The following is a 15,595-nucleotide window of genomic DNA, read 5'->3' on the forward strand; positions in this document are numbered from 1 at the left end:
CAAGCAAAGTGAAAGAATATATCTGGAGAGACAACCCCAATCATTGCAATCAACATTTTAAGTTTAATAAAATTAACCATCTATCATAAAGAGTTCATTGCATGCAATCTTGGGATTAGTGAGTGTTATGCATTGGAGAAAATGCCAACTAGATATGATGGTAACATTTTGTGAGTGCTAACAATTTGTATGGGACCACCTCCCCTTTTTTAGGCTATTAATCACTTTTTTAGCTCACTAACCCATTCTTTATGAGCCCCTTTCTTAGTTCATTTCACTTTTAATGGTATTTGTGCATGAGATGGGCATCCAAATAATCTCTAAGGCATCCAATTTTTGAGAGAAACAAAGTAAATCCAAGTATACATGTTGAAATCATCCACAAAGGTATAAAATAGTTGCAACCACCTATGGATAGGATTTGGAATGGTCCCTAAATATTTGAATGAATGCGGTCTAGTGTACCTCGATCTAGATTCACTATGATTGAATCTAGACCTTGCTTGTTTGCCCATGTAGAACACTTCACATACTTTATCCACAAGTTTTACTAAAGGCATTCCAATCATCATATTTTTGATTTCCGATTTAACCAAAGATTTGAAACTTAAATGCCCATAACGTTTGTGCCATAATTTTGTAGAATATAAGGGTTCAAGGCTCAATGACATTGCACGAACTCATGTTATAAGCCTAAAAAGTTTGTGCCATAATTTTGTAGAATATAAGGGTTCAAGGCTCAAAGACATTGCACGAACTCATGTTATAAACCTAAAAAGATTGTCTTGCTTCAAACCTTTTGCAATCACTTGGTTATGGTTGGCTTTATCTTGAATCAAACATTCATTTCCATGAAAAATAATTATATGGCTTTCCTCTATCATGGCTCCAAGAGAGATCACATTCTTCTTTGAGTTAGGAACATACAAAACATCATTGACAAAACCTTTCTTACATATATGCATTTGTATGAGAATTTTACATTTACCATAGATTGGACTTGGAGTGTTATCTACAGTACAGATGAGAGCTTTTGGATTTGAAATAGGCTTACATATAAAAATACATATTTACTACATGTCATATGAGAAGAGCTATCTATAAACCAAGGTTCCATATTAAAGTGAAGGAGCATTGATATGACATGCATTTTGTTGGGTTGATTGATCTACATCAAATGTTGAAGTTGAGGCATCACCCATAGCTTCAATGCTTACCGAACATCATGTTGGTCATCATTCATTCTTGGGCTAATCATCAATTGTGTAATTGCCTTGCCTAAAGTTACTCCTTTGTCCTATTCTCGTATCAGTCTTCTTTCCACAATCTTCTATCATGTCTCAATTTGCCACAATAATGACATATAACCTCATGTTAAAATTTTACTAATTTGGAATGGATGACTGCCACCTTTGTTTATTTCCACCTCTTCCTAAGCTAGGTGAACCCTTACTTGCACTCCAGTTTTCAGTCCATGTGAAAGCCTCCACTCTGTTCCCCAATCTCGACTGACTTATTGCATACTCTCCATTGCAGAAAGACCACCACCCTCAGCTAGGTGAATCCTTACTTGCACCACAGTTTCAATTAGTCCATGTGAAAGTCTTCGCTCTATTGGAATTTCTCCACTTCTGAAAGATTTTGGGGCGGTTGGTATCTGTGACCCTCATGGCCGATGACTGCCCACAAGGGCATATGGTGTAATCTGTGCTGGTAACGAAGCTTGTTTTTAAACTCTCACAATACTCATGACCTCTGCATTTGAGAGAGCTTGCTTTCTCATGTCTGATTTATATGGGATTCCCCATGCAATGAGATTTGGTATTGGAGGACCTATCTGACATCAGCAATACAATCATCACTTCCTACAATGAGGACCAGAATCGTGAGGCTTCTGAGATTTTTGCTGCAGTCGAGAGTATGGAGCATCTAATGTAAGCAGCCAGAGTCCACTCTCTATTTTTTCTGACTTCTCTGCAATTGTACAGCTCCCTTATGGCCTAGCTGCTCCTAACTGTAGCACAAACAAAGAATTTCTGGTTTGGCAAAATTGTCCTATATTCACTAAAACTAAATATATAAAGAAGGTTTCAGTCCTACTCTACAAAAACTAGATTTATCAGGAAGAACCACAAAATCTTCTTCCATTGCTGTGTTAAATACCACACACGAGGCATCAATAAATATGAACGCATGAACGACACAGCACCATGAACGAGCTTAAAGTCATACAAAATTATATGGTGATATTACTGGATAGCATTCCATCATTCCACTTGAAAACCTTGAAACTATAAATAAACTCAAAAGCCCAAAAACCACCGTATCCAATCAAACATAGATTCCACCTTCTGCAACTAGCTTTAAAACTTTCCCTTCATATGTTCCGTTGTCGTAGCAAAATATGAACCATGCATAGAACATAAGTCCTCTCCTAGTCATCTAGCCTACTAAGGAGAGGATCAAGCAGTCCACCTGCCCTCTTCCAAAAGAGGAGCATCTGACAAATCTAATGATGCTGAGCTTGTCAGAAGCCAAGTCCACAATTTGATCCTGCCACATTCACAGGTTGGCCCAGATGGGTGGCTTGAAGTGAAACCACCCCAATGCAGGCTAATTGCCGGCCTGACTGACATGGTTAACCTCAAGTAAACGTCTCTCTGAACTAGTTCCTTTCATAAAGAGCCCACAACATTCTTCAAAGATACAACTTCCTCTTATAAAAAGTGAGTGGTCCCTTCCAGGATACAGAAGTTCTTAGAGTGTTGAGAAAACCCTATACAAACACACGTTTTCAGAAATAATCATCCCAAATTATGAACAGTATTTAACACACAAAATAGAGTCTCGAGCTTTTATTTCACTAAGTAGCAGGTTGGGCTCAATTCCAGGTTAAAACACTTTTTTAGTGGGCTTAAACTCCTACATGGTTGCATTAAAATCACTTTTACTATTGATAATCTGCATAGATCTTCGTAGATGCAGGTGGACGCCATCTTCCCGAGTTGTACACACTGCCACCAACCTTCCAGCCTGGGACATTGGCCATAATCTTGGCTTCCTCATCCAAAAACTTTTGTCTATCTCGTACAAATCTGAAGGCAGCAAAATGGCAACAACATGTCAGCCTCAACCGCACCAAAAACAAAAGGATAATTTGTATTTTTTTTAAACTCAGAATGAAGCATCGCAAGTCATGATAATAAATACATAAAAGCCCTTGCCTTGCATCTTCTTCTGCCTGGATAAAGGGAAGTATCGCCTTGCGTGCTTCAAACTTTTCTTGCTTCAGTGCCCTAGAAAAAACACAGACAAGAGAGGCATTCAAAAAAGTCACCAAAAAAGGAGATCAACTACTTTACCGCTCTCCTTTGTTCTTTTTGTAGTGGGTTATGTCATATATTCTACGTGTGGGAGTTCAGTCTCACACCTCGTGGACAGCATGATGTGCTCGCCATTTCAAGATGATATAGGATATCGGACACACGTGTCATGACTCCTGGGGAATACTACGATTAGGTTAGGCAGAGTGCTCACCATTATGAGCCATGTTTGTATAGGAGGGCACAAGGAGCTGGGGTTATAAATGCACATGGGTAGTTTAGGTGCACACTTGTGAAGGGTTTCCCTTGGATGATAGGCCTACAAGAATGACAAGCTGGGAGCCAAAGGCAACAGTATGGAGCAAGACAAATCAAAAGTAGTCTATTCCATGAAAAGTGGTGCAAATAGGCCAGAAAGATGTTAGGTTTAGGGTTAACTTTAGGGCAAGCAATGAAGCATAGAAAGCACAGTCGAATTGCTCAAGTGCAGAGAGAGTGAAGCACACAAACTTCCACAAGTTGCATTAGTTGATAAGAAAGCAAGTACACACCTTCTGTACTCCTAACTTCACCACCATATGAAAATACTCACAGACACTAATTGTGCCCCTAGCACTTATTTCTAACCCCCTAAACTTATTACCACAGTTATCACTACCCATGTCCCCCAAAGTGACAAATCATTCTCCAAATCACCGGATTAACCCCTAATCCATAGATTAGTGTCGAAGTACATAACATAGCATGTGATCAACAACATAGCTTTTGACTGTCCACACAAGCCCCAAATCCTTCCAAACATAATTAGCAACTCTACCCACATAATTAGGAAGCCCATGTATGACAAAAGGCCCAAATCTGACATCTCAAATGAAGATTAGCTTGAAAGCTGTAATTTTCTCCGCATTAGTCCTGTAAGTAGTATGTCATCACATACAAAATGATGACCTGTGCTCTCAGTGGAGTATTATGAAAACCCTAGCTATCCAAATATGTGTGTATTTTCTCATACCAAGCTCGTGGAGCTTGTTTCAAACCATACAATGTTTTATTTAATCTGCAAACTTCATTTTCCTCGCAAGGAACCACATAGCTAATGGGCTGATTTACACACTTCCTCATGCAAATCCCCATTAAGAAAGGCTGTCCATATGTCCAATTGATGCACCTTCCATCCCATATGAGCCACCAATGCAATCACAGAAATGATGATAGTCATCCTGAAAATGGATGCAAAGGTCTCATCATAGTCAATCCCCTTTTGCACGGAATAACCTTTGCAACAAGTCAAGCCTTTTATCTGTCAAACAACACATCCATCTGACTTTCTCTTCACTTTGAGAACCCACTTTGTGCCAATCACAATCTTACCATCAGGCAAGACTACAAGATCCCACGTATGATTTTTCGGAATAGAGTTATACTCTTCCTACATAGAAGTCATCCACTGTCACGTGCATCTGTCATGGCCCTGTGAAAATGGAACAGCACAAGTGTGGGCATGGTGATTGCTGAGTCAGAATATTGAATGATTCACATGGGGGGTGCCCGGACAGAGTTAAAGATGTGTGGACATCCCTAGGTGTGAAGGGGGGGGACTAGAACATTAAACTTTTAATGTTTATTAAAGTTGCCCCTAGGCCTTAGTGGCCCCTAGGGACTTTTAAAGTTTGGGGCCCTAGGATTATTATGGGGAGGGGGGCCACTCCACTTTTGGAGTGTGTGCTTCTCTCTCCTCCGTCGTGGAGGATTGATGCGCTTGTGCTCATGCGTGGAAAAGCAAGGAAGGGAGCAAGTCGACTGCAGATTCTCTGGTTGCTGCTGTTTTCTCTGTGCAAACCAGCCGTACAGCCTTGTACGGACAGGCTGCAGGTTCTCTCCTGGTACAGGCTACGCACAGGAACTGCTGCGGGCCTATTTCTCTGCTGGACAGACTTCGTACAGGCTCTGGACAGGCTGCGCACAGGCTCTGGACAAGCTGTAGTTGCTGGTACAGCATTGTACGACTGCCGTACAGTGTACGGACAGTTCAGGTACAGCCGTACTGTTGGCGGCGCTGGACTGAACTGCTGTTGGCGGCGCTGGACAGGTCTGGCTGCGCAGGTTCAGGCGAGTACAAGTGTTGGCTGCAGGCGGCTTATACAAGGATAACTCCTGGCACGTATCCCGAGGTAGTACAGACGGGTACGGGGCTTTTTTTCAGGACTGTACAATCAAAGACAGCATAGAAGTGAACACGAGGAGGAGGGTACAGACAAGTACGTGCATGCGTGTGAAGCAGGGTTGTGGAAACAAGTGCCTGCAAGTACAGATTGGTACCGTTGCTTCCTCCAGTGCTGATTCACGGCCTGATTTTGGTAAGCTCCACATCTGTTCATCTATCTCTCTTTCTACTGCTTGATGTCTGTTGCAGATGTGAGCTATCTGGCCCCTTGTGAGAGGAGGGGTATGGCAGATTGACAAGGGTTGAGACAAAGGTTGGACAGTACATGTATGTATGAGCTAAGATGTTGAATCATGTACTTGAGTTATGCCAGATGTATGCTCATGGCTGCCCTGCTTAGTGGTCTTGGCTGATCAGAGGGAGGCACAGTGTGTTATTTTGAGACACAGATCTGTGTGCATAGATCCTCTGTGCTAAGAGGTATTGTGGGCCGTCAGATTGGACATACAGGTGTAATCTCTTGGCTGATTTTTGTTGTACTCAGCCATTCATATTTTTGGAATTGAATAAAGAAATACCGCAAGGGGCGCCAAGCTTTGGGGCCAACAGGTGTCGCCTTGTCTTCAGATTTGGGCACTCTAGCCCCAATCTTTTCTGTTTTCATATCTAGACTACAAGTGGACGGGTGACTGCTAGTCTACCGCACTCTGGTTTCTATCAGAGGCCGGTTTCAAGGTTCCGCCCTGGGACCAATCATCAACTTTCTGAAGGGGGTGAGCTCATGGTTGCTTTGAAGAAAGCCATCGCTGAAAATTCAACAAACATGTCTGATACAGAGGATGAGTACTTCTATCATGAAGAGGAAGAGCAAGAGACTTCTCCTGAGAGAGATGTATCTGAGGATATTTTTGCAGGAGAACAAGCTGCAGATGTTGAGCCTTATGAGGATGTAACACAGCCAGAAGATGTGCATGGTAAAGAGGATGATGATGCTCAGTTCAAAGATCGTTTGGCTGGTGTTATGGAAACTTTTCTGCAGCTCACACAGAGTGAGAGATTTGCTGAATTTATGAGATCCCGCACAGAGCCCGAGAAAAAGAAGAAGAAGGTTCGTTCTAAGAATCTTCCACAGGGTCATAGTGGTGCCATCCCACAAGAACCATCTTTTGGCCAGTTTCCGAACATGCAGCATGCTTAAGGTGCAAACTCTCAGAGTTCCTTCTATGGACAGCCACCTATTCCTCAGCAGAATATGCATCCAGGTTATTTTGGTGGTGGCTCGGTGTTCCAATCTATGACTGGGGGTTACCCTCAGGGAGGCATGGGTATGCACGGGCCTTTTGGAGCTAATTTTCAGCCTGGTATGCAGGGGAATATGTATGGTGGTATGCAGTCCGGTAGGCAAGGAAATATGTTTGGAGGCATGCAACCTGGGATGCAAGGCAATATGTTTGGTGGTATGCAGCCAGGTATGCATAACGGAATGTTTGGAAACATGGCTGGAATGTATGGTATGCCTGGTGTGGGAATGGGAAATGTTGACCCAATGATGGGCATGAATGTTGGGGGCAACAATCTTGCGAAACCACTTCCATATGATAATCTAACGCCTATGGGAAAGGCGAAGGATTACAAGGAAGGGGGAGCTACAGTGAAGTTTGATACATTCAGTGGAGCCAAGGATAAACTTAAAGCACTTACCTTTTTACAGCAGTTTGATGCTGCTTTTTCTGGTGGGAATTACACAGAATCTTCTAAGGTGAGGAAAGCTGCCACTTTTCTCAAGGGCAATGCTTTGCAGTGGTGGTCTACTCTTCTTTTGCAGGGCATAGCACCCACTACATGGGTCCAATTTAAACAGGTTTTCTCTTCCATATGGCTCACATCTACATTTGAGGTGGATGTTATGACCGCATGGCACAAATTGGATGCTTCAAAGTGTGATAGTTTGGAGGATTATAACAAGAAGTTTTGGAAAGCTTTACTCCCAGTGACTTCTTATCGTGCAGTGCCATTGTCTGAGCAGGTAGAGAAGTATTGCTATGGGCTGCCCAAGGAGGTACGAGATTATTGTATAAAGACGAGTAACGAAAATGTCACACATGATTGAAAATGCTATGACAGCTAATGCGTTACTCACTAGTGGATCATCTGGGTTTAAAGGCAGTAAGAAATTGAGCAAGAAAGCTGAAAAATTTGGGCATGCTTCTCGTGATGCTAAAGGGTCTTCAGAGACAAAGTATAAGAAGTTGCCAATGCCCAAGAGGACTTCTGAGGAAAGACAGGCTTGGAGAGATGCTCATAAGAGTTTTTACTGTACTGAAGAGGGGCATATGTCATTCAATTGTCCCAAAATAAAGTCCCAAAAGAACTCTGACAATAAAGGAGAGCCCAAGTCAAAGAAACCAAAACCTTCTGCAGGCTTAGTTCCTGATCTTGTGGGGCAACAGCCAGGTGGTGAAGCTACAGAGTTGTGCAGGACATGGGACAAAGTGAGAGATCAGAATGCCTTGATCTTCTTTCACACAGGTGCTAGAGCCAACTTCATTTCACCAGATTTGGCTGGCCGATTGGGGATTCGCGCAAAGGAGATGGGGCCGTTACATGAGGCTAATATGGCTTGTCCAGGGTATGCAGAACCCGTTATTCCTATCATTGGGAAGCTTCGGCTTCATTTGCAGGGTTATGTGGACAGCGAAGAGTTCTTCATCATGCCTTTGGATGGCTGTGATGTTTTGTTGGGGATGCCATGGTGCCATAGGGTACATGCGGTGGTGGATACTTACAATAGGAAAATCACTCTAACTCATAGAGGGAAAGAACATGTATTGGATGTAAAACTCAAAGGGAAATCTGTTCCTATTGTATCCGCTTCGGCGATTTCATCAGTAATGAAAAAGCATCTTTCCGCGTACTTGATTTATGTAAAGGATGCACAGGATGATGAGTCTAAGTCTAATTTGTCTATGTTAGATAAGGACAGGACTGATTTCTTATGTGGGTTTCAAGACTGTTTTTCCGAGTCATTGCCAGGGGAACTTCCTCCTGAGAGGCCAGAAGATCATGCCATTGATCTGATTCTTGGTAGTACTCCACCGAATAGACCGCCGTACCGTGTTAGTGCAGTCCAATAGGAAGAGATTATGAGTCAAGTGCAGGAGCTTTTGAATAAAGGGTTGATACAGCCTAGCTCATCACCCTTTTGCTCACCTGTACTCTTGGTGCACAAGAAGGATGGTTCTTGGCGCATGTGTATTGATTACAGGGCGCTGAACAAAAGTACCATCAAGAATCGATTCCCCATACCGAGGTTCGATGACATCTTGGATTGCTTACAGGGCTCCACAGTTTTTAGTCGCATTGACTTGAAAAGCGAGTATCATCAGATACGCATTAGACCCGAGGATGTGCATAAGACAGCATTCCGAACCACGTTTGGGTTGTATGAGTTCTTGGTTATGCCCTTTGGTTTGACAAATGCGCCTGCCACATTTAACAGAATGATGGACAGGATTTTCAAGCCTCATAGAGAGTTTGTGGGCACATTCTTTGATGATATGATTGCGCATTCACAAACTGAGGAAGAGCATAGAAGGCATTTGGCCATTGTGTTTGCAGAACTCAGAAACCATAGACTGGTTGTTAATGGCAAGAAGAGTGAGTTCTTTTTGCAGGAGATACATTTCTTGGGGCATATTGTGTCTGCGTATGGAGTCCGTATGGATCCAGCAAAGGTGGAAGCAATACTTAATTGGCCAGCTTTGAGGACCGTGCATGATGTACGCAGCTTTCTAGGATTGTGTTTCTATTACAAGCGTTACATACGGCACTTTGCTGAAATTGCTTCGCCTCTTCATGCTTTGACGAAGAAAGCAACTCCGTTTAGATGGGCTGATCGAGAAATTACAGCATTCAAAAAGCTCAAAGAAAAGCTTACTTCGGACCCAGTATTGGTGTTACCGGACCTCCGAAAGGCTTTTGTTGTCCAGTGTGATGCATGTGGAAGTAGCATTGGTGCGGTTCTCATGCAAGAGGGACATGTCATAGCCTATGAGAGTAGAGTTTTGCAAGATGCTGAGAAGCATTTACAGGTTTATGAGAGAGAGATGTTGGCTGTAATTCACGCTCTTTCTACATGGAAACACTACTTGCTTAGGGCTGATTTTACTGTACAGACAGATCATCAAACCTTGCGTTATTTCCTCACGCAGACTAAGCTTTCAGAGAAGCATATGCGTTGGGCAAACTTTTTGTCAATGTTTCACTTCCAAATTGTGCATGTGGAAGGCAAAAAGAATGTAGTGGCAGATGCTTTGTCACGCAAGCCACAGGTCTCTGCAGTTTCACTTGCTTATCATCATGAGCTTGATGAAATGAAAGAGCAATATGCCCATGATGAGGATTTTGAAAGGTTGTATGATCAGATGTCTGAGGGTCAACGGCATGAGCACTATACTCTCAGAGATGGGTTTTTATTGATGCATGGCAGACTGTGTGTTACCAAGCCATTGCGACTCAAGGTTATGATTGAAAGTCATGCTCCACCGTATGCAGGTCATCGAGGTATTGACGCCACGGTACAAGCAGTGGAGACTTTCTTTTATTGGCCAATCTTGAGAAGAGATGTTGATGCCTTTGTGAGGCAATGCATCGTATGTCAGAAGGTAAAGTTTGACCGTCAGAAGACACCAGGGTTATTACAGCCTTTACCTATTCCAGATAGACCTTGGGAGACCATTGCCATGGATTTTATATTTGATCTTCCACGGACACAAACGGGAAATGATGGCATCTGGACTATCATATGCAGGTTCAGTAAGCAGGCTCATTTCATTCCCGTGCGTAAGACGATCAAAGTGGATCATATGGTGAAGTTGTTCATGGCGAACATCTTCAAGTATCATGGCTTGCCTACGTCTATCATTAGTGACCGTGATCCACGGATGACGAGTTTGTTTTGGAGATCAATTGGATGATCCACTAGTAAGCAAGGACGTAAATTGAGGATAAATACGCCCGAAATAAATCCAAATGAAGGACAAAGAAGGATTGAACCAAATATACTACCTTGCTTTCCGTCTCGTCAATAAAGTATACCATCAAAAGTATGGAAGAACAACCAACCTATGGCAACATGGACACTTGAGAGGATAGTGTGAGATCTTCATCGACATCCATATTGTTTGCGATTCTGTTTTCATATGCATTGAAAGGCAGTTCCTTGGAGATCTTCATCGACATCCATATTGTTTGTAATACTGTTTTCATATGCATTGGTATGAAAATCTAGTCAAAAATGCTCGTGATGCTATGAACTTGATTCTCCCAAGATCAATATACATTATTTGAAGAAGGGGTCAGCCGTTCCGGCTCTTTGTGCATCTCTTGTCAATTCAACAAATTACATTTTGTATTGTACTTGTTGTCCATTAAATCTTAGTGTAATTACGTATACTGATTAGCATTGTGTTCAACCAAAAATTACACACCAACCGATGGAATTACAATCTACTTCTTTTTGGATGTTATTAGTTGACGAAGGCAAGAAGCCCTGTTTGTGGATAACTACAAGGAGGGAGGGGGAGTGAGAATAAAGATTGCCGATGATTGGAGGATTGTTACTTGTTATTGCAACTATGATTGGTGAAACGGTTTGTTTCATCACTAGTATGGTGAAGCTATTATATTTTACTAGTCCTGAGTGCTCCGAAAGCCAATATGCAAATATTTTTGTTTGGCTAGTGGATCTGGATGCGTGTGCATATTATTTATTTTCCATGATCAGTACTCAGAACATGTATCACCAAAGTTGATATCAGTTGATTTCTCGGTATTCTTCCGAGGTTACACCGTTTGTGTGCTCCGCGGATGTTGTTGGGGAGTCTATGCCACTCAATCTTGTTCGCTTCATCAAAACAGAGAAAGATCTTTCTTATCTACATATAAATCTAAAGCCAAGAGAGTAAGAGAGGAGAGAGGGGGAGGAAAGGTCCTAAGCAGCATGACTCCCTATGAACTACGTGGAGAGAGGGAATCCTTGCATAGAGAAAGAGGGAGCCCCAGCCGACCTACCCCATGGTCCCCATGCACGATATCCACTCTACCCAACATTCTATCTCTGAAACGGACAATAGCACCATTGCAAAGCCTCCACTTAATACTAGAATATACTAGCTTAATTAATCGAACTTGGAGAAAATAACATGCAACTTTATTATACCTCAATGGAACGTTCGCGAGTACGCAATCTGGTGTGTGATGGATTTGTAGAACATATCTTGGTAGTATGGGATGTTAGGATCTACCACATGTGCGGTTTTAAGATGTCCTAGACTATGTGGTAATGTGTTGACTGGTGGAGATTATACTATTTCCACCCACGTCCAATAGAGTACGCAACATAGTTATCTTGACAAAGTATTTGATAGAAACTTAAAGTTTTTTGGAAGCTTCGATCAGTCAAGGATTTGTTCTCAGTCTGTCAAGCAGCAGAGGATATATCAGATTGTGGTGGAATGATGTATGCATTCAACACAAGAGATCATTTGATTGGTCAGATTTACCTTTGATTATGCTGACCATATGACTCCTGGTGACAGCTAGGTAATGTTTAATATAGGTTTTGGGAGCCCAGATTTCCCTAAGAGTCTAGAACTTCAAGGTATAAATTTAGGCGCAGCCATCCCTGGGAAAGGACCGATGATTTGTTGTATAGTCGTTTCATGAATGTGCACTAACGAATATTGGCTCGCACTAGAGGTTTTTATCAATGGTGTTCTAGTTTGAACACACGCCTGATATGTTTTATCAATGGTGTTTTGTTTTGGACAGGGTCCTGATGCACGATGAGAGTGCTAAGATACCTAATAGTTATATGATTCTTGGATAGGGACGAGTCATGCATGAAGAATAGGCCATAGTTGTGCATGAAAAATAGATCATACTATGGTTGGGTGGGAAAGAATAAGTTAGCCCTATATGTAATTAGGGTTTATCCATGTTTAGGCTTAATCGTCTAATAACCTGCTAACTGCTGAAATTAGAATTTAGGAGCATTTCATAGCAATTGTACACAATATTGAAATTCAACCAACTAAATCTTGCTTTTGACTCTACTTTTGTCTTTGCCATCTATCTTTGACCTGCACCATCCACCTAAGGATGGTGTGATCTGGATGATATAGACAAGGTGTGTCAAGGACTCATACGCACACTGTAATTGTGCAATTACAGCAGTAAAAAATTTCCAAATCTCAGATGGGTAAACCTTTCTTTGCCCCAATGAAACACCAACTAAATATTTCCCAATCCTGGATATCTTCCTGCGCGAAAGGCATATTTGCTCAAGAGTACATGCATTTTCTCAAATGTGTATGCTTGACATGCATACACATACAAACAAAGACATGGACATAGACATAAAAACAAGGACAGTAAATTACTACAGCACACTGGAGCGATCAGATGCATTTTCAAAAGACAGACATGTTAGGTATATGCAGTGAAGCAAATGCACATACATATGCGGCATGTGCATTTACAAAAAGCACATGTGCAATTTTTCAAATTTTCGGGCCGATGAGTGGTTGTATGTGCGTGCCCAACATACATGCATACATATGTTTTTTTTTTGTGGGGGGGGAGGGGAGGGGGGGGGGGAGGGGCGGCGTATCACCTTCGCTTGAGGTTGCCCTGGCCTACTTGGTAGAATCCATAGGAGATAACGACAGTGGAGACCAAGAAGACGGCAACGCCACCGGGGCCGGAGTTGGGGATCTTGCGTGCATAGCGGACAGCGGGAAAGCCTCCTGGCGGGGGTCCGTCCTGCAGGACAGGCATCTCCTTCACACTGCTCATGCCCTTGCGCCGCCGTATGAGAAGCTCCGTCATGGCTGCAACGATGCGAAATCTCCTGCTCTCAGAAACTCTTGCTGTGCCTCTGGGCCACTGCCATTTGTTAAATAGGTCCTGACATTTAATTATTTAGTTGCTTTCACAAAAGTCCGCCCGGATATAGCCTCACGCGGCGGCCATTAAAAACTTCCGCCTAGGGGTGTCATCGTTCCTAAACAATGGCATTGTGAGGTTGGGATTTCTATCCAGGACCCTTGGGGCTTTGGGAGGAACCCCATGATCTACAACACAATGTGTGTTGATGAGGGAGAGTCCTCACAGGTTAACAATCGAGCGAGTAAAGCTGACAATGAAGAAAGCATTTGAGTGAGGGTAAGTCCACAGATGGCACCAACATTCCCCTTTTCTTTCATAAAACAACATTCGGGTGAGGGTTGGCACTTTTCATATCAAAGACGATCAAGGTGGTCATGCAACCAGTATCGCACGAAATGTCACAAAACTAGAACCACCACTCATGGACTCCAAGGTGTCACAAACACTTCGAGGTCCAGGACGGCACAAACTGGAGAAATCTAGGGAGGGCAAACATTTATGTACTACATCGTGCTACATGAGGTCAAAGTAGGACCATGAAGACACGCATGCATACCAAGAGGAACTTGAAGGATGGAAATAGCCAGGAGTGCAAGTGGCAATGTACTTTTGGTTGGATGATGGTAGCAAGGTGGCAATTGCTCTCATCGAAGTCAAATGGTGACTTGGGGCAAGTGAAGTTGAAGATTGAAACTGAGATGGAAACTACATGCGCACAAAGTGGCAATTGTGCTATGTACAAGTGGATGCTTAGTGGCAAAGCATGGAAATCCAAGGCAACACTTGGTTTTTGTGGAAGCATCTATACTTAGCCCGTAGAGGGCAAAAAAGATGTAACATGTACTCAAAGTTGGAAGACAACTCAAACATGTACTTAGGATTAGCCTACTAAGCTACTTGTATCTTCAAGCTTCTACATCCGAGCATGCATGCTCATAAAGACAATGGACATAACACGGATTCAAGCACCAAGGCTCACATGTACAAAGTTACAGCTTCCAAAGGTGAGAGGTTGCCAAGCCTCACCTTTACAGAGTTACAGCTTCCAAAGGTAAGAGGTTATGTAAAGGCCAACATGGTGTCATGAAGGCAAGCTCAAGCAAAATGACTTTATGCCCAATAGCATTAGCAGATTAATCATTACACAAAGGTCAAAGAAACTTGAACAAGGTTATAGAAGATAGACAGGACAAAGACCATTGCATGCCGAGATGGTGTCAGTGAGGTTGGGCAACTCGTGTCCAATAATAATTATTTTGGACCACAATGCAAACGAGTCAAAACAGGGCAACATGCTCAAATGAGCCCAAGGATTCAAGGAATCAATGAAAAAAGAACGGGCACAGCTTATCTTGGTGTCAAGATAGCTAGGCTTGGCTTGACCAAGAAAACCCTGTCCTTAACAACACCAACAACAAAGATTGGAATGGCATATGATTAGATTGGTGTGATGAGAGGCTAAGAGGAAACAAGTTCATGAGTGACAATCAATGAAGTTGACCTCCTTGACGATTGGAACATCATTGGGAACCCTTGGGAATGCGACTAAGAAGGCCATAACATACAGGACTCAATAGCTGACTGTCACAAAATTACATCAACAATCTATCTTTGAAGAAGGCATTCCTGAAGGCCAATGTAGTGGTGTGGTATACAAGGCAAGTGTTGCATTGTCTAGAAGAAATCGACATCAAACTTAGATAGGAGTCACACACATGGAGACCAATGCAACAGTTTGGTATCTCCCACATTGGGGATTCGAGGGACTCTCAAGCCGGGGCTTGAAGTCCAGGCCAAAATAGATCAAAAATACAAAAATATGCACTGTTATAATGGGTTAGATACTGACTTTGCTCATGGAAATAAAGCAAGGTTAAGACCTCTCACTTTCTGTTTTATCTTAGCAGCACATAGACACATAATGAAGATAAATAATAGAGATGATAAAGACATGCACCCTAGTTCAAAAATCAATTAACAAGGATGTATATGAGGTTGGGATTTCTATCGAGGACCCTTGGGGCTTTTGGGGGGATGCTAGTTGGTGCCGAGCTTCATACATCTATATGGGGATGAGAAGTGTAAAGGAGAGGCGTAGCACAGACTCATACCTAGGCACACTTAAAATATGCACCCATGCACCGGGTAGGCATGTTCA

General features: G+C 42.6%; 1 protein-coding gene across 1 annotated transcript; it reads right to left on the minus strand.

The window, feature by feature from the left end:
* Positions 1–2,694: 2,694 nt before the first annotated feature.
* Positions 2,695–13,443, minus strand: LOC147630789 (NADH dehydrogenase [ubiquinone] 1 alpha subcomplex subunit 13-B-like). Its single transcript, XM_086810776.1, has 3 exons — positions 13,163–13,443; positions 3,225–3,296; positions 2,695–3,095 (listed from the first exon to the last, which is right to left on the minus strand). The coding sequence occupies exons 1-3, from the start codon at positions 13,375–13,377 to the stop codon at positions 2,951–2,953; spliced, it is 432 nt and encodes a 143-aa protein (XP_086666902.1). The 5' UTR covers positions 13,378–13,443; the 3' UTR covers positions 2,695–2,950.
* Between the last annotated feature and the right edge of the window lie 2,152 nt (positions 13,444–15,595).

The sequence above is a fragment of the Cibotium barometz genome, chromosome 16, assembly GCF_041138505.1.
Source record: "Cibotium barometz isolate CiBa-2024 chromosome 16, ASM4113850v1, whole genome shotgun sequence".
NCBI classification, from domain to species: Eukaryota; Viridiplantae; Streptophyta; class Polypodiopsida; order Cyatheales; family Cibotiaceae; genus Cibotium; species Cibotium barometz.